This window comes from Aquarana catesbeiana, linkage group LG07 (assembly GCF_042186555.1).
Source record: "Aquarana catesbeiana isolate 2022-GZ linkage group LG07, ASM4218655v1, whole genome shotgun sequence".
NCBI lineage: Eukaryota > Metazoa > Chordata > Amphibia > Anura > Ranidae > Aquarana > Aquarana catesbeiana.
Genome location: NC_133330.1, coordinates 20,639,652 through 20,667,179, shown reverse-complemented (window position 1 = coordinate 20,667,179; position 27,528 = coordinate 20,639,652). Strand labels below are relative to the sequence as shown.

General features: G+C 45.4%; 1 protein-coding gene across 2 annotated transcripts in view; it reads left to right on the top strand.

The window, feature by feature from the left end:
• The window catches only part of RAD18 (RAD18 E3 ubiquitin protein ligase), a 418,996-nt gene that overhangs the window by 195,974 nt on the left and 195,494 nt on the right, over positions 1-27,528 (top strand). For both annotated transcript variants that reach the window (XM_073591734.1, XM_073591735.1), the window contains one exon: positions 24,804-24,905. In XM_073591734.1, the coding sequence (XP_073447835.1) occupies positions 24,804-24,905 (102 nt within the window). The remainder of the gene's footprint in view (positions 1-24,803; positions 24,906-27,528) is intronic.

The window sequence follows — 27,528 nt, the reverse complement described above, 5'->3', positions numbered from 1 at the left end:
TTTTTGGTAAAAAAAAAACGCAATAAGCGTATATTGATTGGTTTGCGCAAAAGTTATAGCGTCTATAAAATACGGGATAGATTTATGGCATTTAAAAAAAAAAAAAATATTTATTTATTTTTTTTACTAATAATAGCGGCGATCGCGATTTTTTTTTCCTGACTGCGACATTATGGCGGACACATCGGACACTTTTGACACATTTTTGGGACCATTCACATTTATACAGCGATCAATGCTATAAAATTGCATTGATTACTGTGTAAATGTGACAGGCAGTGAAGGGGTTAACCACTAGGGGGCGGGGAGGGGTTAAATGTGTTTCCTAGGGAATGCTTCTAACTGTAGGGGGAGAGGACACACAAGGGGAGGAGACCGATCAGTGTTCCTCCGTTCTGGGAACACAGATCGCTCTCTTCTGAGCTGACAGGACGTGGATCTCTGTGTTTACACACAGAGATCCACGGTCCGGCCCGGTTAACGGGCAATCGCAGGTGCCTGGCGGACATCGCGGGCACACGCACCGGGTCCCGAGCAACGCGGCGGGCGCGCGCGCCCCCTAGGTGGCCGGCAACCCGAGGCCGTCATATGACGTCCACCCAGGATGGGAGATCCCATCTGTGGACGTCATATTACTATAGGCGGGTAGGAAAGTGGTTGATAAAACATTGCAAACATAAATCAACACCCTATATGGACACAGTTACCCAATAATAATGCAGTTATGAAGGTTGGATCTGAGGTGGAAAAATTGACTTAATGGTATGTCTAATAAAGAAAATTTGATCCAATAATGCCTCCAAAACTTGCTGGTTGACGCGTTTCGCTAGATATTAGCTTCCTCAGGACAAATACTGGGTAGGTGCTGGTGAGCCTGTGTCCAGGGGTATAAAGACACCCCATGAGACTAAACAAACATAGGAAGAGCCAGAGCCTCAAATCTAATCTTCTGTATATATCGGAGCGATACAAATGCGTCACCCGTTGACTGTAATACATCCACTGGGTAGAGGAGAAAACTATAGGCCACTGTGAGGCAGGATTCAGTCATGCAAAATCTTGATATATAGTAAAAGCATCAACCACCATGTGGCGGAATCGAAGTCCAAACCAGCAATAAAGGTGCAGCATGCAAACAGACATCTTTCTTAGCAGCTCCGGGATCCTTTAGCAAAATCCTGTGTAATCCTACTTACCTGCCTATCCAATTTGGCTGATTTCTCTCCTGGCTACTTGAGGAAGACCCTGTGACATCTCCTGGGACTTTGGTAGATGGGAAATCATAAGAAGAAACCACCCCCGGCCTCGATGAGTATTACCACACGCTCCTGCCAGGATGACCGCCGCTCCACTGCTCCGCACCCGTCCCTGGCATCCACACCAGAGCTGTTTGGAGAGGAGCCCGATCCCTCCCCACCACCTTCTCCTGGGGTCTCCACTCTTCCGGCACTGCTGTTCCCAACCTCTCCTAGTAATGACGGCATGGAAGATGATGCGGAGCCAGAGCCCACGTTGCTGAATGTCCTTAAGCTCATTAAGGTAAATCACACTGATATTATGGGCAAGGTGGCGGAGCTCAAGCTGGACATAACTACAACGCGCCAGGACATGCATAAGATACAGGACCGGGTCTCCGACATGGAACGCCGCATCAGTGATTTGGAGGACACTGTTAACTCTGTCCTTCCTGTTATAAAAACCTGTGGCACCAAAATCAAATCATTGGAGGACAAGGTCGATGATTTGGAAAACTGTCTGCGCAGGAACAATCTGTGCTTGGTGGGCCTGCCAGAGCGGGTTGAGGGCTCTGATCCGGTATCCTTTCTGGAGAGCTGGTTCACCCTGGAATTCGGTAAGGACAGTCTATCTCCCTGTTTTGTCCTTGAAAGGGCCCACAGAGTCCCTGGCAGACCGCTCCCCGCAGGCAACCCTCCCCGCACCACGGTGATTCGACCGCACATGTATTGACCTCTGAATGGTCTTCCTCAGCAGATCTGTTGAGGAAGACCAGAGGTCAATACATGTGCAGAGGAGAGGATCCGAGCCTGGGATGTTGCGCAGCCACGGTGGTGAGCGAGCGGATGCTCTCAATACATGTAACGGGCGAGTTCTGTTTTTATATCTAGTAAGTGTCCTCTTTTAGCGGGGCTTTAAATAAAAGTTTTATAGCAGAGAGCACTATGTCGGCTGTGTTTTTGATTACATGATACATGAGTCCCTTGAAGTGAGATCAACCCCCTATCTGTGAGGGATACATTGGATGGAGTGGAGAACGTGAAAGGGAGAAATTGAACAGCTGAGTCCTGAGAGAAAGAAAAGACGTTTGGGGGGTGAAAATAAAGAGTTCATTTGAGTCTTCCTTGGGGTGAGCAGATTAAATAGCTGGTGGTGGTTTGCACAAGCAATAAGAATTATTGAGAAGCATGGTGATAGGATAATAACACTGGAGCACTACTATCAAGATTGATATTGATTTATGGGACATTTATTATGAATTTTTTATGAATTAGAATGTTAATATATATATATATATATATATATATATATATATATATATATATATAGAGAGAGAGAGAGAGAGAGAGATTTTTAAAGTGTAGTGATTTCACTTAGTGTATAGCGGCTGCAACTTTGCACTTTATTAATTTAGGGTGGCGCTGATTGTTTCACACATTTGTATAACTGGTAACGGTGTCCATATAGGGTGTTGATTGGTATGTTTTCTACCTCAGATCCAACCTTCATAACTGCATTATTATTGGGTAACTGGATCCATATAGGGTGTTTATTGTATGTTTTTATTAATCATGTTGTAATAAATGTATAATTTTCTAATTAGTGCTCCTCTCATTATGTGCCCACAAAGTCCACCTATTTTTTGTTTCTCAATACTTATGCATGAAGAACTATACACTCATATTCGCGGTCACGCACTCCTATCATACCCTGGCAGTTTATTCTTGCCCTTGATTTGTGTTTTTTTTTGATAAACCGGCCTCATTGTTTTTGCGGAATTCATCCTGCAAATAAGTTCAATAATCTCGGTTGAAGTGGCCCTGCTCTCATTTTGCAGCCGCAGCACTTAGACTCGGACTGACGTCACCATCAAGATTTAATAACGGTGTATCGAGTGTTTTGTAACCACGGTAGCTTTCTCATATTGTGTTCCTATCGCAAATCAAAAATATTCATCTGTGTATTGACAGAGATCATTAATGGCTGTCCGACATAATCATAGAGGAATTGCATCTTTTTTTCCCCTTTCTTAATTAGTGGTGTACGTTAACTGTCTCCATTCCAGGCCTACAACAAAAATGTAATTTGCTTAAGGCAGAGTTCCACCCAAAAGTGGAACTTCCGCTTTAAGTACTCCTCACCCCCTGACATGCCACATTTGGCATGTCATTTTTTTTGGGGGGGGGGGGGGGGAGAGTGTGTAACTAGTTTAGAGTGGGACTTTCTCTCCCACTTCCTCCTTCCTGCTCTTGGCCGCCTAGGCGACTCCTCCCTCTCTGCAGTCTACTGGGACCTGTCGCAGGTCCCAGAAGATTGCCTGGCCACTAGCAGTGCGCGCCCGGCTGTGAAGCCGAAAGCTGTCACGCCCGGGTGCCCACAGTTGCTATGGCGGCGCCGGCAGAGAGGAGGGGGAGAGGAGTGAGGCTCCGGGCGCCCGCATCGCTGGACCATGGGACAGGTAATTGTCTGTTTATTAATAGTCAGCAACTACACTTTTTGTATCTGCTGACTTTTAATAAACGAAAAAAAAAAAACGTGTGGAACTCCGCTTTTGAAGCCCAGTTAAAGCTTTGTTTTTTTGGTGTGATGCAATCAGGCTGCCTAAAAATTTAATAGAATCGCATGAATCATGTGCAATAAAATCGGCTAACATTTATTACACAAGATCAAAGCGTCAACCTATATTTTTGACAGCTTGGATGGTGCTCATTGGGCCAGAGGGAGACAGTTCAGCTGTAGTTCACATGCCTTGGCCAGTGGCGGGGCTGAGATGGTGTTCTTGTGGCTGTCAGTTCTGCCACGTGGTTTTACTGTAGCTGTCCTGATAAAAGCAGAGGTCAAACTAGTTCTTCCTTAAAGGAAAAAGGGGTGCAAACTGTGTCCAATGGGTGTCCGGGGAAAAGGTAACATATTTCTAAGGTTAACCTCTTTCTCAGGTAACATGTTTCGAGGGTAACGTAACCTCTTAAGTCCCAAAGAGTTTAACTATTGAAACTCGTTCCCTGTTCCTGGGCACCCATTGGATACAGCTTGCACCCTTTTTTTCCCTTAAGAAGCAACTAGTTTGACCACTGCTGTGAACTAGTTTTCCTTGGGGGGGTAAAAAGGGGTGCAAGCTGTGTCCAATGAGTGTCCAGGGAACAGGCATTGTGTTTCAAGGGTCAACATTTTTCTCAGGCAACAGGTTTCAAGGGTTGACGTCTTAAGAAAGTTTAGCCATCAAAAGGCGTTGGCAGTTCCCTGGACAACCATTGGATACAGCTTGCACCCTTTTTTTCCCTCAAGGAGGAACTAGTTTGACCATTGCTGCTAACTAGTTTTTTCCCTGAAGGAAAAAGGAAGGTGCAAGCTGTGTCCAGGGAACAAGCAACACATTTCAAAGGTTAAGCCTCTTTTTCAAGATTTGAGAAAGTGGTTAACCCTCGAAACGTATTGCCTGAGAAACCGGTTAACTTGGGAAAGCTTAACCCTCGAAACGTGTTGAGTGTTCCCTGGACACCCATTGGACTCCACTTGCACAGTTTTTTCTTTCAAGGAAAAGCTAGAGTTTGACTACTGTTGCTAACATCAGGATAGCTACAGCAGATCCACCCGGCAGAAGTGACAGCCGAAAGGACATCTCAGCCCCGCCATTGGCCCAAGGAAAGCATGCTGCAGCTGGACTTGTCTCCCTCTGGCCTGATGAGAATCATTCAAGGTTCTAAAATGTGAATTTGATTTCATTTAATAAATGTTAACCGATGTTATTGCACAAAGTCTGTGCACTGCACAGGCACCAGGATTTACGTGACTGTGTCATCTTTAAGTCATCATCTCAGTCCATGATGGTGACTCTAGGTGATGCCTGAATAAAGACGATGCCGCCATTTTGCTGGGAAAGCAAATCAAGGCATTGTCATACTGTGATCTCCGTGAGAGGTAATAAATAGCTAGAAATATTACGCTGACAAATTACTTGGCATGCTGTACTTAGTATGAAGCTGGATCTAGGTTAACGGCAGCACTTCTGCTATCTGCAGCTTTCCTATGAGTCCAGCTGTGCCCAATCAAGTTTATTCTTTTGGTGAATTATCATGCTGATATCACCTGGTTTATTTATTTTTTTTGTTTTTGTTCTCTTTACTTCTGTGACTCTTGCTGCCTGCAATAAATACATATGGATGAGTTGTTATTACTCGCTCCAGAGAGTCTTCATGTGAGAGCGGATCATTTTAAGCTTCCCTGTGAGCATCGCTGACAATAAAAGAAGAAAGCAGGTGATCTCCTTCGAGAGTTCAACAATAAACATAATTAGGGCTTTACTTTTTATGTCTTTATTTGATGCAGATTCCACCAGTATAGAACAAAGCTGGCAGAGAAAAAACATGGAAAACTCCCCAATAAGTACTGTTTGTAAATGGGCCACAAACAATAACCCATTTTTATTACATACTGTATTTTGTGTATGGTATGTCTTTTACACAAGGTCTAGACCAGGGGTGTTAAACTTTAGCAGGTGGTTGTATCTGGGGTGCGCTTTGTATAGAGTGCAGAGTTCAGGAGTGTGCTACATACCGAGTTCAGAGTTCAGGAGTGTGCTACATACCGAGTGCAGAGTTCAGGAGTTGTGCTACATACCGAGTGCAGAGTTCAGGAGTTGTGCTACATACCGAGTGCAGAGTTCAGGGCTGTGCTACATACCGAGTGCAGAGTTCAGGGCTGTGCTACATACCGAGTGCAGAGTTCAGGAGTTGTGCTACATACCGAGTGCAGAGTTCAGGAGTGTGCTACATACTGAGTGCAGAGTTCAGGAGTTGTGCTACATACCGAGTGCAGAGTTCAGGAGTGTGCTACATACCGAGTGCAGAGTTCAGGAGTGTGCTACATACCGAGTGCAGGGTTCAGGAATGTGCTACATACCGAGTGCAGGGTTCAGGAATGTGCTACATACCGAGTGCAGGGTTCAGGAGTGTGCTACATACCGAGTGCAGGGTTCAGGAGTGTGCTACATACCGAGTGCAGGGTTCAGGAGTGTGCTACATACCGAGTGCAGGGTTCAGGAGTGTGCTACATACCGAGTGCAGGGTTCAGGAGTGTGCTACATACCGAGTGCAGGGTTCAGGAGTGTGCTACATACCGAGTGCAGGGTTCAGGAGTGTGCTACATACCGAGTGCAGGGTTCAGGAGTGTGCTACATACCGAGTGCAGGGTTTAGGTGTGCAACCCCACCCCCCAAGCTTCCTTGCATCCCTCTCTCCTACCTGGCCTGGCTCTAGTACCTCTCTGTGTAGGCGGTTCTGCCTCGCATTGCAGGAAGATCGTTCTCTCTTTTAGATTCTGAAGATCTGTCCTCACCGCGTGTGTGTGCAGGGATCTGTTAGTTCCTGGAGCTGTTGAGAACAAAGCTGTCCCTTGTAAACACACAAGGCTTCTGTGCTTACAAGTGACAGCAGGGTTTAAAGGCAGAGGTGACGGAATAGAATCCTGCCACGTTCCGGCTGCAAAACGATGTATGAGGTATGACAAGGACTGACAGCTCAGATTTGGCCAGCAGGGGCCTTGTGTTTGACATATGTGCTCTAGTCTAGACCCTACCTATAGCTGTATGTGAGAAAAATAAAAGTAAGGAATCAAAAGATATTTTGGTGCCAGCTGCGGCAAGTAGCAAGGAGTTTGTCCCTAACTGCAGGTACTCTCAGTGTGTGATTATATCCAAAAACCCAATGTCAGCCTGTCGTTGCTTTGTACTGGCCGAGCAGCCACAACTATTCTCATCCTCCTATGCATCTATCCTCAGGAATACGATGGAATCTTGCCACAGCTGGCACATAAAATGCTGTGTGAATGAGGTCTCATTTAGTTTAATTCCCATGATACCTTGGGAGTGTTTCAACTACTGATTAGTGAGGTCTGTTTATTAACCTCTTGCTGCCCAGATAATGCATGTATGTGGCAAAGAGTGTCGGCTTTATTGCCCACATGCCACACACATGCATCCATGGATGGCCAAGGTTTCTGTGCCGAAAGCACGATGACCAAGCTGGCCTCTTGTAATGAATAGGAGATGGTGAGACGGGGCCCCCAACCATGTGACCACTGTGACAGCCAATCACGTTAGTCATGAGATCAGGTAGTCTGAGTGTCTTTCAGGGGACACTTCTTTTACCTGTCATTTTGCTCAATCCCCATTGGTTCCTGTGTGATGATGACCTGACGAAGGGGCGGCAACTAGGTCTGGACTGCAGCACTTTATCCTCCAGACTTTGCTCCAAGGGTCATGTGACAGCGGTGAATTTAATGGCAGCTGAATAAACATATGGGAGCTGACATTGGCAGCTTGTTTTTGGAGATGAATGATGTTCAGCTGTCATCCACATCCGTCACTTTACCACTTAGCCTGTCACTGACTAATAAATATGCAGCCAATGAAGCTGACTGATTAGTGACTCACTAAGCAGAAAAGCAAAGTAAAAGAAGAAGCCCAGCAGTTTGAAAAGTAAAACAACACTTCCTATGTCTCTATCTTGCAGGACGCTCTTTAGGCCCCATTCACACTGGCATTTATGGCTATGGTGTGAATTTCAGCGGCAAGAATCGGAGGCTTCCTGCCAGAATGACAGATGTTTGTGAATAGCTTGGGCTGCTTGGCCCATAAAAGCTAATGACGGGCTGACGGCAACTGCAGCAATTTTTCTGCAGTTAGGAAAAGATGTTTGTCCATATTCACTGGTGTGCAAAAGACACCGTCCTAGCCCCTCCCCTACGTGTATTCGACACAAGGCTTATCACGTGTCTTCATCAGGGAAAATCCCCCTGATGAAGACACGTTATGAGCCCTGTGTCGAATAAGCTTAGGGGAGGGGCTAGAACGGTGCGGGTGTCAGCTGAGACGCTGATCTCTGAACACGGCTGCTAGAGACACAGAACCTTTGCCTCCTGGTTGGGAGATTCATTTTTGTTCACGCTATATATAGAGTGGTGCGCTGGTAGCACCTACAGCGTGTGAATACATTGACATATTTTATACAATAAATTTGCAGTTATAACGTTATCACACTATCAAGCCTAATTTTCATATATATGATTCGGGGACAACCATATGGAAGCGCCTGAGGATGCGGAGTCCATTAACCTTGAGCCCAATGATGGTTCTACTGCTTGTCTGACTAAACTTAACTGTGCGGTCGCATCCCCTGAGGTGAGTGCAATCACATGGGGGGAGCATGTGTGAAAAGTCACCAAGAGTTTAATTCTGAAGCACTATCATAAGTCACTGAGGAATTTTATTTGGAAGCACTATATATAGATTGATCGATCGTTTAAGGATTTTTTTAATGTGTAAAATTTGTTCACATTGATTTATTGCACTGGAATATTTATAGCACATATTTAAATATTCTAGATTTTTATATATTCTTTTGTATTTTCACCATATGAATTGCAATGGTTTTATGTTCATTGTGTTATATTGTAGCAGATTAATTTACATAGTGGGACATTCATTTATTTTTGCACTTTATGGATTGATAGCAGGTTTAAATATTTAGTTTGCAGTATTATGTAGTGATATTTACACAGGGTGGCACAATATTTATATATAATTGCATCTCCTGTATCATGTCTGCAGTCTCTGACCATCTCTTGTACTATGCCTGCAGTCTCTGACCACCTCTTGTACTATGCCTGCAGTCTCTGACCATCTCTTGTACTATGCCTGCAGTATCTGACCATCTCTTGTATCATGTCTGCAGTCTCTGACCATCTCTTGTACTATGTCTGCAGTCTCTGACCATCTCCTGTATCATGTCTGCAATCTCTGATCATCTCTTGTATCATGTCTGCAGTCTCTGACCATCTCTTGTATCATGTCTGCAGTCTTTGACCATCTCTTGTATCATGTCTTCAGTCTCTAATCCTCTCTTGTATCATGTCTGCAGTCACTGATCATCTCCTGTATCATGATAAAAATCTTGCGAGCTACCAATAATATATTGGGCTGAAAGCCTTGAAAGAAGCTTTCTGTTGATGCAAGGAAATCATATATAAAATAAATAGGCTAGATAGCGTGATAACGTTTTAACTCCAAATTTATCAAATCTGCAGTCTCTGACCATCTCTTGTATCATGTCTGCAGTCTCTGACCATCTCCTGTATCATGTCTGCAGTCTCTGACCATCTCCTGTATCATGTCTGCAGTCTCTGACCATCTCCTGTATCATGTCTGCAGTCTCTGACCATCTCCTGTATCATGTCTGCAGTCTCTGACCATCTCCTGTATCATGTCTGCAGTCTCTGACCATCTCCTGTATCATGTCTGCAGTCTCTGACCATCTCCTGTATCATGTCTGCAGTCTCTGACCATCTCCTGTATCATGTCTGCAGTCTCTGACCATCTCCTGTATCATGTCTGCAGTCTCTGACCATCTCCTGTATCATGTCTGCAGTCTCTGACCATCTCCTGTATCATGTCTGCAGTCTCTGACCATCTCTTGTATCATGTCTGCAGTCTCTGACCATCTCTTGTATCATGTCTGCAGTCTCTGACCATCTCCTGTATCATGTCTGCAGTCTCTGACCATCTCCTGTATCATGTCTGCAGTCTCTGACCATCTCCTGTATCATGTCTGCAGCCTCTGACCATCTCCTGTATCATGTCTGCAGCCTCTGACCATCTCCTGTATCATGTCTGCAGCCTCTGACCATCTCCTGTATCATGTCTGCAGTCTCTGACCATCTCCTGTATCATGTCTGCAGTCTCTGACCATCTCCTGTATCATGTCTGCAGCCTCTGACCATCTCCTGTATCATGTCTGCAGTCTCTGACCATCTCCTGTATCATGTCTGCAGTCTCTGACCATCTCTTGTATCATGTTTGCAGTCTCTGACTATATCCTGTTGTGTGCCTGCGGTTATTGACCCTGAACTATCAGTTTTTTTATGAGGGCCTTTTGAGGTTGGGGGCTGCACTTGGAGCCCCCTATATCAAAAAACTTGACCACCACTGGTGTATACAATTCAAATAGTGACAATAAAGTTATGACGAAGGGCACAGGGATTTTAAACACAAACATTACCCGCTGTGGCTGAGATGCAGCTAAATACATTACTTGGAGTTCTCCTATAAATCACCACAAGAACTGTCACTGTTCTCCCCGCCGGTAATTAAATATCTGCCAAAACCAAAGGATCCGAGCACTTTAATACTTCCAGACAGCCAGGTTATGACAAGGCCTGATATGAAAGCAGCAGACAGTTCTGCTAACAAGACGTTGGCTCCTCCGACCAAACTGCAAATCTGACGTTTTTTAGACAGTTTGAATATTTTAAACAATCCAGACAAAACTTAAATGGTATTTTCCTTATCAAATCCCCAAATCTGCTGCCTGTTCAGCCACTGTGATTAAAGTGGACCTGTCAGTAACTTCACAAGTCTGCATGAATAAATTCCTGATATGACAAAATACACAACAACAGTGTAGTTGTTCAGAAAAGCTCCAACTTTTGCTTTAAAAAAAAAAATCGATTTTAATAAAAAAAATTCTGATTTAAATAAATAAAATCTGAGACTCCATTCCTCCCTCCCTGTGACAGGAGACCCCATTCTTCTCTTCTGTGACGGGAGACCCCATTCCTCTCCCCTGTGATGGGAGACCCCATCCCCCCCCCCCTGTGACGGGAGACCCCATTCCTCCCCCTCTGTGACGGGAGACCCCATTCCTCCCCCTCTGTGACGGGAGACCCCATTCCTCCCCCTCTGTGACGGGAGACCCCATTCCTCCCCCTCTGTGACGGGAGACCCCATTCCTCCCCCTCTGTGACGGGAGACCCCATTCCTCCCCCTCTGTGACGGGAGACCCCATTCCTCCCCCTCTGTGACGGGAGACCCCATTCCTCCCCCTCTGTGACGGGAGACCCCATCCCCCCCCCTGTGATGGGAGACCCCATTCCCTCCCCCGTGACGGGAGACCCCATTTCTCCCCCCCCGTGACGGGAGACCCCATTCCTCCCCCCTGTGACGGGAGACCCCATTCCTCCCCCCCTGTGACGGGAGACCCCATTCCTCCCCCCCTGTGACGGGAGACCCCATTCCTCCCCCCCTGTGACGGGAGACCCCATTCCTCCCCCCTGTGACGGGAGACCCCATTCCTCCCCCCCCGTGACGGGAGACCCCATTCCTCCCCCCCCCGTGCCGGGAGACCCCATTCCTCCCCCCCCCCGTGCCGGGAGACCCCATTCCTCCCCCCCTGTGCCGGGAGACCCCATTCCTCCCCCCCTGTGCCGGGAGACCCCATTCCTCCCCCCCTGTGCCGGGAGACCCCATTCCTCCCCCCCTGTGCCGGGAGACCCCATTCCTCCCCCCCCTGTGCCGGGAGACCCCATTCCTCCCCCCCTGTGCCGGGAGATCCCATTCCTCCCCCCCTGTGCCGGGAGACCCCATTCCTCCCCCCCCTGTGCCGGGAGACCCCATTCCTCCCCCCCCTGTGCCGGGAGACCCCATTCCTCCCCCCCTGTGCCGGGAGACCCCATTCCTCCCCCCCTGTGCCGGGAGACCCCATTCCTCCCCCCCTGTGCCGGGAGACCCCATTCCTCCCCCCCTGTGCCGGGAGACCCCATTCCTCCCCCCCCTGTGCCGGGAGACCCCATTCCTCCCCCCCTGTGCCGGGAGACCCCATTCCTCCCCCCCTGTGCCGGGAGACCCCATTCCTCCCCCCCTGTGCCGGGAGACCCCATTCCTCCCCCCCTGTGCCGGGAGACCCCATTCCTCCCCCCCTGTGCCGGGAGACCCCATTCCTCCCCCCTGTGCCGGGAGACCCCATTCCTCCCCCCTGTGCCGGGAGACCCCATTCCTCCCCCCCTGTGCCGGGAGACCCCATTCCTCCCCCCCTGTGCCGGGAGACCCCATTCCTCCCCCCCTGTGCCGGGAGACCCCATTCCCCCCCCCTGTGCCGGGAGACCCCATTCCTCCCCCCCTGTGCCGGGAGACCCCATTCCTCCCCCCCTGTGCCGGGAGACCCCATTCCTCCCCCCCTGTGCCGGGAGACCCCATTTCTCCCCCCCTGTGCCGGGAGACCCCATTCCTCCCCCCCGTGCCGGGAGACCCTATTCTACCAGCTGACTTCAACAATGGGGCACTATTCTTTCCCCTAATACTAAGTGTGGCGATGTTAACTCCCACTGATGCCAGTCAAATTTCCACTCCCGCTTGCCACCCTAAAGTCTGAAGGACAATAAAATGGCCATTTGTGTAGAGAGTTTGGAGGCCTCTGTGTTAGAGTACCAACAAAAAAGGGCATGTATTGCAAAAAATTGATGTGCATGGTTTGAATGTCCAATAGGGATGTTCTGTCCCACTTTACATGCACTGTATATTTACTGTGTAGTACCGAACTGCATCAGGTTATTATGATTCGCTGGTGTACTGATATCTAGTGTCAGTTTTGACCCACTACAATTAGTTGCGTATGTAATTTTGCATCCCCCTCTGTCCTTCTCTCCTGTTTAGCGCTAATTAGTTCAGTCCTAGCTTGAAGAGTAAAGCTGCCTGTGGATGGTGCCAGGTCAGTAGGTGACCATACTGTCTGGGGGTATGTCAATGCATAAAGCACCATTTAACAGCACAAGGGAGATGCTAGCATGGGTGCTCAACCTGTGACCCTCCAGCTGTTGCCAAACTTCATGCCTCTGCCTTTGGGAATCATGCTTGTTACTGGCAGCCTTGCCAATGCCTCATGGGACTTGTAGTTCTGCAACCGCTGGAGGACCACAGGTTGAGCATCCCATGGGTCGGCTAGAGAGACCGGACCAGCCCTCCACTTTCTCTGCGAAAGTTGCAATTAATGTATGCAGTTCTTTAAGGTATCGGCATATAGCGTTCCAGCTCCTGCTGTACATTACTTTGCAAAAGGGTCACATTAAAACTGTAACCAAATCGTCATCACTGTCCCCTCTGGAGAGATTTCTATTCGCCGCCTGTGATGGTCGTCACCAGAACAACTCTTTCCGCACTATTTAAAAAAAAAAAAAAAAGTTGAAGATCACGTCCCGATTTTCATTTGGAATGCAGTTGGCATCTTTCTCTCTCATATTTCGAATTGAAATTCTGTATAATAATTGCTCTTCTTAATTTCCGATTGTTTCCATTCTTTTTAATGTCACCAAGTGTTTTACGATGTGTGACTTACAGTGCTCATGTGGAATGTATTAGAGAGAAGAACATAGTCAATTATTAATTTTTCCCTCTGCAAGCTGCGTTACTGTTTAATTAAGTGCTCAGGTCTAATAACCGATGCGGCAGCTGTACGCTATGATATTTTACTACTTCTCAAATTCCCAAGACACGATGGGGCAGTAAAACCAGCCATAGATGATTGAAACTGAGCTGGTTCAGCAGGGACTGGCTGCAATTCGATCAATCAATGGGCAGACTGGTCCATCAATCAACTTGGGTGCAGCCAGCCTGTCTGATTTTTTTTTTTTTTTTACATGCGATTACTGCCAGTGGCTATAGACGCTAGCAGTAACCCTTGTGTTCTGCTGGCTAGGAAGGCTCCCCTTAAGCAGAACACACTCGCTCCAGAGACAAGGAGGTCTTACCCAGGGGTCAGAGGAGCCCCAGCCCGGTGTCCAGGGACAGGAGTCTCACCCAGGGGTCAGAGGAGCCCAAGCCAGGAGTCCAGAGACAGAAGATCTCACCCAGGGGTCAGAGGAGCCCCAGCCAGGAGTCCAGAGACAGAAGATCTCACCTAGGGGTCAGAGGAACCCCAGCCAGGAGTCCAAAGACAGGAGGTCTCACCCAGGGGTCAGAGGAGCCCCAGCCAGGAGTCCAGAGACAGAAGATCTCACCCAGGGGTCAGAGGAGCCCCAGCCAGGAGTCCAGAGACAGAAGATCTCACCCAGGGGTCAGAGGAGCCCCAGCCAGGAGACAGGAGGTCTCATTCCAGAATGCTTTTTTTTTTATTTGGCAAGTTACCACAACACCATTATCCCGTAGTTTATAAGATCAAAGATACAACTATGTTGGTGTCCCTTGTTAATTTTACATTGTTTTTTTTTTTTAATGTAACTGTCTACTCCCAAACTGTCATTTGACGTAAAACACACAGCCAAGTATTATTCTACACAATTGTTTTATTTTGCATTAAAAAAAAAACAAATAAAATTAGACACGCTATCTGCCAATAAAACTTAACCAAAAAGTGCATTCTATGCATCCAAAAATATAGAAAAAATATACCAAGTAAAATGTCAAAGCAATAACTCCAAGGCCAATAATAAATAACACGTTATCTCCTCAGAATCCGCAACATGTCTGGTTGACGAACGTCTGTTCAGAAACGAAATGAAAAGCACGAAAAGAAAAGTGCGTAATGAAAAGCGCGAATCGACACTTGCCAAACTTCGAATAACACAAAATTAGCAGAAGGAGACCAAAGGGTGGCGCTAAAGAGCTGAAAAACAACGTAGTACGTCACTACGTTTGTATTTGTTGGTCGACAATTCCTTGTCGTTTGTATGCAAGACAAGTTTGGGCCAACGCCCTTCGGGAAAAAAGTCCACGGTTTTGTTGGCCAACAAGCCGATCGTGTGTACGAGGCTTTAGGCAATCAAAACATATCATGCTACTTCAAAGCTACCCTGTACTCCTAATTGCTCTGTACCGGTTGGGTACCATTGTCCAGGAGCCTGTTTCCACTCCACACCATGCACAATTTCATAGAAAATGGGCCACACCGATGACGTCTTCTGGTTAACTGGATAAGTGAGCACAAACAGATGTCATCTATGATTAAGCCCAGCTATGGAACCGTACTTGTTCGTTCTGAACAAGCACGGTTCTTTTCATGTGAAACGCGTCAACTGGTCATCGTTGCAATTTTGTCTGGCTCGTGACAATAAAGAAATCTCTACAGCATCTTTTGCATTCAAGTGTGCGATCAATCTTTTCTTGATATTGCCTATGGTGATGAGCCGGGATTAGCACCTTGGACCGGGTGTGGACATTTTTTGCCCGAAGCGGTGTGTGTGCACCCTTGTTCTGTTTCCGAATCAATAGGGCATGTTGTCCCGTGGAGGGAAATCAGGGGACATTCCATGCCCTTTTTATAGGGTGCTCCCCGACTGGAAGTTCAGGGAAGTAGGTCAGAGCAAAGCAAAGGATGCTATTTTGCAGATTTATTAGTAAGTCTTTCTGCAATGTCCTTTGCTCAGCTGTGTAATTTGAATCTGACCTTGGAAGAAAAAAATATTAGGGATTAATACTAAAGTGTAATCTTTAGCTCTCAGTGGAGGAAAGCTAAAGAAGAAAAGCTGTTTTAGCTTTTATTTATATTCTCATTTTTATACAACTCTACATCTTTCCATGTTAAATTAGAGAACATTATACAGGCGTAATAAATATCCAATCATTACAGATAGTGTACGCGCCTCACTCACAGAATCCTTTCTACCACTGTGCTTAGGAGACAGGTCCTCTTTTTAATCAAACTTCACTCTCCTGCGTCATTTCCCAGTTCTGGAATTTCATAGGAAGGAATGCGTTTTCTACATCTGCTTCACCCGCCTGTAATGGGTTTTCCTGGCAGGGGTGAATCTCCAAGGACAGGCTTCTAGAATCTCATAGACGATCCAAAAGCCGCATCCAAAGAGATGTAAATTGCTGATGTGATTAGTAAACATCTCCTTGCCGTGCTTTGGCTAACGCCAGAACTGGAGCAATCAAGAGAAGTTTTTAGATACTCTGGGGCCCATTTATGGTGTTGGATCCAGCCATGTGAACCCATGCCTTTTAAGACTCTCACATGATGATGTGTGGATCGCGGTGTATACAAAAAAAAAAAGCCAAAAATGGTTTCCTTTGGCCCTATGTGCTGTCCAAGTATGTGTATAGGGACCGGGCGGGCCGCTGCACCTTTTTTCGTGGCGTTTGGGAAGTTTTCCTTGCGCTGTGCAGCCTTCACTAAACATACATTTTTTAAATCCCACACAGAAGTATAGCAGAGATAGCTGGACCTCTGGCCACTTTGGCTTTTACTCATTATCTGGCTTCTTCTGGTTTAAAGGGACTTTAGTTTGGCTCCTCTATAGGCAGAGGGTCTCGGGTTAATTTGTTTGTGTTTAGCTGTGCAGAGCTCTAAGGGCTAGAACTTAGCAGGTGGAGGAACAGAGGCCAAAGCCTGAATATTTGTCATTTCCACCTATCCCTGGGGAGGTAAGGCCCAGAAGGTGTGGAAATAGGCCATAAATGGTCAGAAGCCTGGCAGTCAGGGGAGCAGAGTCCAGGATCCAGTTGCCCAGAGGGGACCCCGGTGCTGGGAGGGATCTGCCCCTGGGCAGAAGGATGGACAGGAGGAGGAGGAGAGAACGGGTGGAAGAGACGGTTCAGCTGGAAGTCTCACCTCTTTACCAGCCTCAGCTAGGCTTAGCTGAAGCAATCCTGACAGACAAGATCTGGCCTGTGTAGCAGAAAGCCTGTACAGCAGCCTGTTGTACTCCAGAATTCTCCAAAAGAAGGATCAAGCGAGATAACTTTTCATCACAGCAAGGTGCAATATTTTGCTTGTCCATAACCAAGGGACAGCTTAGTGCTAGTACAAAGCCGTCAGAAGCATTTATTTAAAGAAGTCCAAAGACAACAAGCCAGCATGTCTTCAGGGGTTACAGCATTCCTTCATCGAGACTTAAATTGCTCCTACAGCTTGAAGGGGTATGGAATCCTGGGGGTTCCAGATATACCGGGGGGGTATTGGGCTTGTTGGAAAGACAGCCAGCGTACGCATACAAGTGTTGCGATCTTTCCTCTTATGAGACTCCTGATGAAGCAGCATTAAATAACTGTGAAACATGTTGCATCAAGCCATCCCCCTTTTCACTGTGGGAACCAACATCTGGATATTTTCTAATCTTTATCGGGGTCTCCAATCATTCTCAACAAAGGGCCAGTTTACTGTCCTTCAAATGTTGGGGAGAGTGGAGTGTGGCCAGTGGGATTCGAAAATGCCCCGGCGTCAGTAGGAGTAACAGTGCTCCGTCATTGGTACGAATGGGAGGATTAGTGCCCCATTGTTGGTACGAATGGGAGGAATAGTGCCCCATTGTTGGTACGAATGGGAGTAATAGTGCCCCATTGTTGGTACGAAGGGGAGGAATAGTGCCCCATTGTTGGTACGAAGGGGAGGAATAGTGCCCCATTGTTGGTACGAATGGGAGGAATAGTGCCCCATTGTTGGTACGAATGGGAGTAATAGTGCCCCATTGTTGGTACGAAGGGGAGGAATAGTGCCCCATTGTTGGTACGAAGGGGAGGAATAGTGCCCCATTGTTGGTACGAATGGGAGGAATAAAGCCCCATTGTTGGTACGAATGGGAGGAATAGTGCCCCATTGTTGGTACGAATGGGAGGAATAGTGCCCCATTGTTGGTATCTGTGGGAGGAATAGTGCCCCATTGTTGGTATCTGTGGGAGGAATAGTGCTCCATTGTTGGTATCTGTGGGAGGAATAGTGCCCCATTGTTGGTATCTGTGGGAGGAATAGTGTCCCATTGTTGGTATCTGTGGGAGGAATAGTGCCCCAAAGGCCAGATTAAGGCAAGCAAAGGGCTGCAGTTTGAAGGCAACTAATATACACCTATCATCCATAACATTATGACCACCCACCTAATATTGAGAAGGTCTCCTTTTTGCTACTAAAACAGCCCTGAGCCGACGAGGTAAAGACTCCATAAGACCTCTGAAGGTCTTCATGGATCGGACTTGTTTTTCCAGCACATCCCACAGATGCTTGGTTTGGATTGAGATATGGAGAATTCGGAGGCCAGGTCAAGACCTCCAATTCGTTGTGTTCCTCAAACCATTCTTGAACCATTTTTGCAGGGTGGCAGGGCACTTTATCCTGCTGAAAGAGGTCATTGCCATAGAAGAATACTGTTCCCATGAAGGGGTGTTCTTGGTCACCAACAATGTTTAGGTATGTGGTGTGTATCAAGTAACATCCACATGAATAGATGAGCCGAGGTTTCCCAGCAGAACATTGCCCAAAGCATCACACTGCCTTCACTGGCTTGCCTTTTTCCCATACTGCATCCTGGGGCCATCTCTTCCCCAGGTAAGTGACGCTCACCCGGCAATCCACATGATGTAAAAGAGAACGTGATTCATCAGACCAGACCACCTTCTTCCGTTGCTCTGTGGTCCAGTTCTGATGACCCATTGTAGGCACTCTTGGCTGTGGACACCTTGACCGGTCTGCGGCTACGAGCCCCATACGCCACAAACTGCGATGCTCTGTGTGTTCTGATGGCTTTCTATTGGAACCAGCATTAACTTTTTTAGCAATCTGAACTCCAGTAGATCTTCTATTGGATCGGACTACACAGGCCGGACTTCACTGCCCAGGTGGGCTTTCGGGTTTCTGATTTCTAGATTTTCAGAAGTTCAACAATGGCAGTCCTACAGTATATGTATTGCTTATGCCATGTTTCTGTTGAACTCCATTAGACCGTCAATCTTTGTCAATACTCAATGGACTATCACAAGTGATGCCGCATTCCATTCCTTCTATATAATTTATACTGGATTATATTTTTGATTTGACTCTCATGTGAGAGTTGCTTCCCTGTTTCCGACTTCCCACCATGAGACTTGCGGTTTCTTATTCCTCATTATTTTCTCACTAAGAAGCACGCAATGCCTAATGATCTCATAATAGCAGAATTATTAGTTTATTCTCCCAATAGACTTTCATTGTAGATCCCAGCATAGTGCACTGATTAAACCCCTGGAGTTCATTAGCGGGGAAATCATTGTCATGGAAGCTGCATTGTTAAACATGAAAAGAGGAACAGACATAAGTGCGGGGTTGGGAATGTGGGCCGTCATCAAAACACGCCATAAATTGTGACTGTAAATAACATGAATCATTCATAAGCCGCATCTGTGTTCTCAAATGAAACGGGGCCAAAAATGCTTCTTTTCATGACAGATTGTGACTATGTATTACATTCACTCAACATTATACTAAAGTCCCTTCTCCCTCTGGTCCTATTAAACATTTACTTCCATTAATGGAGCCATGCCGTTGCGGGGAAACAATTTGATCATTTTTGGATGTGAAGTTTAGCCCAGAGAAACTTAAATCTTAGCAGGCAAACAGGAAATAAAAAAAGAAAACATGAAATGGAAAAACCCCTGGGGGGTGGGACTTTAAAGGCACAAAATGGTAGTACAATAGAGTATTCGATAAACTGTGTTGACCGTAAAGTGAATAACTCAACACCAAGTTCACTATATGGACCCCTTATATATTTGAACATGTTGATCATATCCCCCCTTATTCTCCTCTTCTCAAGAGTGAATAAATTCAGTTCCTCTAATCTTTCCTCATAGCTGAGCTCCCCCATACCTCTTATCAGTTTGGTTGCCCTTCTCTGCACTTTCTCCAGTTCCCCGATATCCTTTTTGAGAACTGAAGCCCAAAACTGAACTGCATATTCCAGATGAGGTCTTACTAATGATTAGTAAGACCAATTTGATAGAAAAATTAAAATTAAAAATTGAAACATGGAATGGACATGGCCAAAACAACTGGAGATACATATAAACAGAAATGTACAGATACGACGCGTTTCAGAGCTGATTGTCGTCTTTCATCAGAAAAGAAAAGTGCTCGTTCTAGATGCCTGGGAGTGAACCTCTTCACCAGGCACACCCACATGTCCTCCAGAGGGAGGGAGTGAAGGAGTGGCTGGGTTGTGGAGCTGTATCCACCCCTTGGAAACTTTTGAAATGAGAGAGAACCGTTAGAGGCTGATTCTGGACACTTCAAAAGACTATTCTACAAAAACTAAAGGGCTGAGGAAAAAAAGTAATGCAATGCAGGTGTGAGGTTGGCATGTACTACCTATTTTTGCATTCCCATACTTCTCCTTTAACAGAACTGTGGGAAAGAGGGTTAGGGCCAGGACACCCTTGGGTAGATGCAGTGGTAATTGACAGACTCCGAGACTTCTATAGGTAGACAGCTATACAGTGGAAGGCCTCCAGCCGGATAACAATTCTGTATAGGTAGGACTGCTGTCTTCTATGGCAACTAATCTTGCAGCAGTCAGTAAAAAGGTAGTTGTGCCTAACTCTTGGTACCACAGAACAGTCCTTTTTTTATCTCATTGTAGATCTTCACTCACTGAGCTCCCAGTCTCCCACTAGACTTCCAGATCCCAGTCATCACTGGATCCCCCTGAGCTCTTCCACAGCTATCCCGCTGTATACTCCTCAAGCGTCATCCCCGCTATCCTGCTGGGTCCCTGGCTTGGCACTTGCTGAAGCTTTTACACTTCTTCACCACCCCTGGTTGGTGAGAAGACTGCTCTGGTACTTGCTCAAGCTTACTCACTGTAGTCTCCGATAGTAAGATGGATGGTCCCTTAGTGGTGACAGCTTCCCTTCTACCTCCGACCACAACTGGTTCCCTGTCCGGCTGATCCGTCTCAACTTGTTTGGACTCCAATCATGCAATCCCAACCCTACACTGCTTCTCCTGCTCCTAGATAGGCCTCAGGCAGCCAGGTGTCCACGGGATAGGCCTCAGGCGTCTGGCCTAGCAGCCCGGGGCGACATAACACACGTTCGCTTAGCTAGCCGTCCAGGTGGCACAGAACCCCGATCGCCTGACTTCACCCAAATAAATAGTCTCTCCCAGCAAGCCAAGGGACTAAAGAAACCCCTGCCTATTGTCTGAGACACCCCATCCATTCATACTCTGACCTTGCGAAGCCAACTGCCATTCTAATGTCACCAGCCACAGTGCCACCTAGTGACAGAAGATAAATTAGAATTAGAGGGGAATTAATTGATCTTCTATCAATTAGCCAGGAACATTGCCACCTGGCAAACTAAATTTATTAACAACTCTGCCTCAACACCAGGGTGCAACATCAATGGTTCACATTTATTTGTAATGTCTTTGCTCTGTTTTACTGAAGTTCTTTCTCTATTGTCCTGAATCATACCATTCAATTCATTTAAATTTTATTCATCCATTTTTAACCACTTGAGCTCTGGAAGATGTTTTTACCCCCTTCATGACCAGGCCATTTTTTGCAGTTTGGCACTGCACTGCTTTAACTTGGGTGGTCGTGCAATGCTGTGCGAAAATTTAATCCATATAATTTTTGTTTTCTTCACACAAATAAAGCTTTCTTTTGATGGTATTTGGTCACCACTGGGTTTTTTTTCATTTTTTGTGCTATAGACAAAAAAAAGACCCAAAATTTTCAAAAAAAATGTATATTTTTTCCTTACTGTTATAAAACATATTCAATAAGAAAAAAAAAAATTTCTTTATAAATTTAGGCCAAAATGTATTCTGCTACATGTCTTTGGTAAAAAAACAAAACAAAAAAAAGAATCCCAATAAGTGTATATTGATTGGTTTGTGTGAACGTTATAGTGTCTACAAACTATGGTATATATACTTGAATTTTTATTTATTTTAAGCTAGTAATGGCGGCGATCAGTGACTTATAATGACAGTGCGGTGGGCAATCTAACACTAACTGACGCTGGGGGGGAACTGACTAATTGCCACCAACATCACCAGTGACACAAATACAGCGATCAGTGCTAATAGTATACACTGTTACTGTACTAATGACACTGGCTGGGAGGGGGTTAACATATCGGGTGATCAAGGGGTTAAATGTGTGCCTAACAATGTTTAGTGTGTGGTATTTTACTAAGCAATGTGCAGGTATTTAAACCACCACATCACTGCTGTATGAAGAGAGCCCTGTGTTGTTTACCAACACAGGGCTGTCTTCTGTCGTTTGCTGAGCCAATCAGCTGGTCCCCAGCCTTAGATCATTGGCCTGTTGATCGGCTTGTGCTGTGGCGAATGACAGCAGTGTCTTCCGGGTCCGCGTGCTCATCCAGAAGAAAGCTACAACGTACAGGTACGTGATTGTGCCTGTACGAGCCAACCTGCCGCAGTAAATGTACTGTGGTGGGTCAGCAAATGGTTAAAACAGATTTTTTTTTTCCTGTGGATATTTGTAAAATATCCAATGTGACCCCTGATATATATATATATATATATATATATATATATGTGTATATATATATATATGTATTAAAAAAGATACTATAATCTTTGCTAAAAGAATTTTTAAAAATAAAGATCATGTGCGATCCAAGTATACTGTACAGCTCCTGAAGAAGCCATTTTTCTGGACGAAACATGTTGAGCAAATATCGCTGTACAGTATACTTGGATCGCAAATGAGCTTTATTTTGAAAAAATTATTTTAACAAAGATTATAGAATCTTTTTTAATGTGTCGAATAAAATGTGTCATGTTTTAAAATATGTTGTAGTACATTATCTCTGTCTTGCACCTTAAAAGTCCACATTCCTCATATATTCTTTAGTCTTTGGGATGTGGTGCCTTACTCCCCATATCCTTGGCTGATAGCCTGTTAATTTTACTGTATGATTTATGAAAGTCAAACTCAAGGTGAATATATAATAAAAAAAAAAAAAATCCAGTTATGGATTAATTGGCAAAAAAAAAAAAAAAAAAATATATACTGTATCTTTTTTTTTTTTTTTGCTTGTATGTGTATATATATATATATATATATATATATATATATATATATATATATATATATATATATATATATATATATATATATATATATTTATATTTTTTTGCTTTTTTTTTCGCCTTGAGTTTGACTTTCATAAATCATACATTAAAATTAACAGGCCGTCAGCCAAGGATATGGGGAGCAAGGCACCACATACCACAGACTAAAGAATATATGAGGAATGTGGACTTTTAAGGTGCTAGACAGAGATAATGTACTACAACATATTTTAAAATATGACACATTTTATTCAACACATTAAAAAAGATTATATAATCTTTGTTAAAATAATTTTTTCAAAATAAAGCTCATTCGCGATCCAAGTATACTGTACGGCGATATTTGCTCAACATGTTTCGTCCAGAAAATGGCTTCTTCAGGAGCTATACAGTATACTTGGATCGCACATGATCTTTATTTTTAAAAATTCTTTTAGCAAAGATTATAGTATCTTTTTTTAATATATCGAATAAAATTTGTTATATTTTGACTTCTGTTGTACATTATCCCCTATCCCCTACTCTTGCTACCTTCAGGCGATCCCTGAAAACTCAGCTCTTCAGAGAAGCCTATCATGTCTCCAACTAATCTCCTACCACTTACATCAGCTCATTCCCCACAGTTACAACCTTTTGTACCACCTACCCCACCCTATTAGATTGTTAGCTCTTCTGAGCAGGGCCCTCTTAATCCTCTTGTATTGTATTATAACTGTATTGTCTCCTTTTATATTGTAAAGCGCTGCGTAAACTGTTGGCGCTATATAAATCCTGTATAATAATAATAATAATACATTATCTCTGGCACTTTAAAAGTCCCCATTGCTCATTCCTCATATTTTCAAAAATCATATTTCATGTTTTTTTAGTTGTACATTTAGATCAAACGAGCGATCAGAACTGTCGGGAAGTAATGTACAGGTTTATATATAGTTGAGGAGTGAAAAGTACAAGAGGGATACTATTAAATTTTAATTAAAATTTCACTATCTGATTCTGATTGGTCCATCCACCACTTATTTTAAACACTCTTATCTCTAGATTTGTGGAGCGTTAAAAAGTCAGCTGGAGAGTTCTTCATGCAGAAGCAGCGTGAGGCCCAAATTTGTGTTTCTTGATAATAGAAAATACTTCATCGCTTCTTCAGATCCCTTTCCCCCCCCCCCACTTTGCTGAGGAAAAGTCACGTTGCAAAACATTTTTTACATATAAATCTGCTTTTTAAAAGTCTCAGTCTGAGCAAAGAAGTAATTTGTTTCTGAATGAGCGTACAAAAGCAGATTGCTGTGCCGCCAGGAGATTATGGCTTCATATGTGACGATTCGGAGTGATAAAATGTGTGTCGACTATGAATCTGATTACTTGTCTGGACCGTGCAGAGATAAGTTTAGTAAAAAAAACATTTTTTTGCCGCTTTCTGACAGATTTGTAGTTAAGCTGCAGATATTCATTGCTTACAAAGAGGTCTGAAATTTGCTTGTTGCCATCTATAGAACAATTTTTGGGCCTTTGTAATGACAGTCTTTCAGACCTGTGTGACCAAGCCCTGGCAGGAGGGACGAAACATGTCAGGGGAGCGTGGCCGGAGCAGCACTGGCTGAAGACCGTACACAGCAATATCCTCATCTGAAGCATTGGGTCAGTTTGAGCGGCGTCTTATCCGACATAGAAAGGAAATTGCCCCAGCGTGGACTTTGTAGGCAAGTTAGGAGAGTGTGAGAGTATTACAGATGTATAAAATATAACAAAGTTTATTTGTCACATAAAGTCAAAACTATTCCCAAAAGAGGGGACAGGAAAATACATAGAAGCATAGCATGATGATATCAATAAAAAATACAAAAGAATTAGGACAGCTCTCCAAACTCTGCACAAGATTCATGTTTGTTTTTTATTGATCCTTGGTTCCTTGCTCTGCACCTCAATAACCATAATAACGTGTTACAGGAAAGAAGCACAAAAGTGAATTCCAGCAGCTTGTGGAACAGGTGAAGGGGCGAAGACCAAAGAAGGTGAAAGAAGAGCCTGTGACTGCTGACAACGTCCCAGGTGTGTGCTTAGACTTTTATTCCTCTGTCCCAAACCTTGCAATCAAGACCTGAGCTGCAACTGTACCAATGTATACACTATCCCTCCTATAGGTATTAATGATGGGGCACTATTCCTCCCACTAATACCAATGATGGAGCACTATTCTTCCCACTAATACCAATGATGGGGCACTATTCTTCCCACTAATACCAATGATGGGGCACTATTCTTCCCACCAATACTAATGATGGGGCACTATTCCTCCCACTGACACCAATGATGGAGCACTATTCCCCCAACTAATACCAATGATGGGGCACTATTCCTCCCACTGATACCAATGATGGGGCAATTTTTCCCCAACTAATACCGATGATGGGGCACTATTCCCCCAACTGATACTAAATGGTAGGGCACTATTCCTCCAACTAATACCAATGACGGGGCACTCCAAACAAATAGCTGCAATGCTCAAGGTAGGCCACAATGCCCAATGTCGGAATCTCAATGCCATGTGCAAGCCTGGCTTGCAACTGACAATAAGCCGTCAAACAAATAGGAACGCTGCACACCAGAGTAAGAAAGTCCAAGTTACTCCAACTTTATTTAAAGTAAAATCCACACAATGCAACACAGTGACAAGAGCTTAGGAGCAAGATGTTAGTGCAGGGGTAGGCAACCTTTTGAGCACAGTGTGCCCGAAAATGTTTTCAAAGAAATTGAGCGTGCCGATTTTATAACAAAAAAAATGGTAACTTCACACTCTTAATCACGAAAAGGATTTTTTTTAACGTAAATGCTAGTGTAAACTACTTGAGTAATAGTGACTAATTAGCATCCTGCACTCTCATGCCTTAGATCAGCTCCAATTTCTGCACCTTCACACCTCATCACTGTACCCCCTGCAAATATGCCCCACCACTGTACTACCCTGGTCATGTGCCCCACCACTGTACTACCCTGCTCATCTGCCCCACCACTGTACTACCCTGGTCATGTGCCCCACCACTGTACTACCCTGCTCATGTGCCCCACCACTGTACTACCCTGCTCATCTGCCCCACCCCTGTAACCTCCTGCTCATCTGCCCCACCCCTATAACCTCCTGCTATTCTGTCCCACCACTATATCTCCCTGCACATCTGCTGCACCCCCATGCTCTTCTGTCTCGCCGCTGAACCACCTTCTCACCTGTCCTAACACTGAACACATTTGCTCATCTGCCCCACCACTGTAACCCCCTTTCTCTTCTGCCCCAGCACTGTTCCCCCTGCTTTTCTGTCCCACCTCTGTTCCCTCTGCTCTTCTGTCCCACCAATGTACCTCCTTTCTTCTCTTCCCTGCCACTGTTCCCCCTGTACACCTGCCCCACCTCTGTACCCCCCTGCTCTTCTGCCCCACCTCTGTACCCCCCTGCTCTTCTGCCCCACCTCTGTACCCCCCTGCTCTTCTGCCCCACCACTTTACCTACTGCATATTAGTCTCATCTCTGTAACCCCTGCTCTTCTGCCCCACCACTGTAACCCCCTTCTCATCTGGCACAACACTGAATCTCCCCCTGCTCATCTGCACCATCACTGTAACCCACTTGCTCTTCTGTCCCACCGCTGAACCCCCTTCTCATCTTTTCCACCACTGTACCTCACTGCACATCTGCCCCACCATTGTACCCTCCTGCTCTTCTGTCCCACCGCTAAACCCCCCCTGCTCATCTGCTCCACCGCTGTACACTCTTCTCATCTGTGATATGCTGAGTGGTGCAAGGAAGCAGAGATGACACATCTACCTGTCCTGGCACACTCATCCCCGCTGATCCACCTTTTGCATTCCACCCACGTGCTTGTATGTGATATATAAGATGTAAGTGATGAATGGGATGTGCGGTGCCGAGCGCCACAGCAAAATTGGGTGTGATTTTTCATTGCGCTAAATACTGGCTGTGGCTTAAAGGGACACAGTGCCGGGGTTCAGTAGTAAGTGATGCAAAGTTCAGGGGTTGGTAGTAGGGGATGTAGAGGTTGGTAGTAGATGATGCAGAGCTGAGGGGTCAGTGGTAAGTCACACACACATATATATATATTTGTTTAGTTCAATAAAGTTCCCAGAAGCTCAACAGTAATTCCACAAACTGTCACCTGATTGGGGTTTTCTCAATCACAGTGAAATCTCTTCTTTCTGTAATTGGTAGCGGCAACCAAGCGAGTCATCTTCCTCCAGATGGTGGCTAGCAGGACTGTGATTGGCTTTGGCAGTGGCCAATGATAGTCCTCCTGGAAACAGGGAATGCCCCCCCTAGCAGAATTGCACCCAATCTCTTCCTCATCACAAGAGCCGACGATCGCAGCTACAGCAAAGTTAGAGAACCAATCAATGTTTCCCATCTTTTACAATGTGTGGGGGGGCGCAGTGCCTCCCCTGTGGGGAATTATGAAATTGGAATGCATTAATGTCTCACTGATACTTCCCTGCGCTGCTCTGCTGATGGGGAGGGAGTCCGGTGTCAGCAAAAGAAGCTTCGGGTGCCGCTTGCTGCACCAGTGCTGGGGGGTTGCCTACCTCTGTGTTAGTGCCTTTCCCGCAAACCTTAATAAATTCGTATCAGATCTATTTCATTGTGAAAACAACACAAAATCAAAACAAT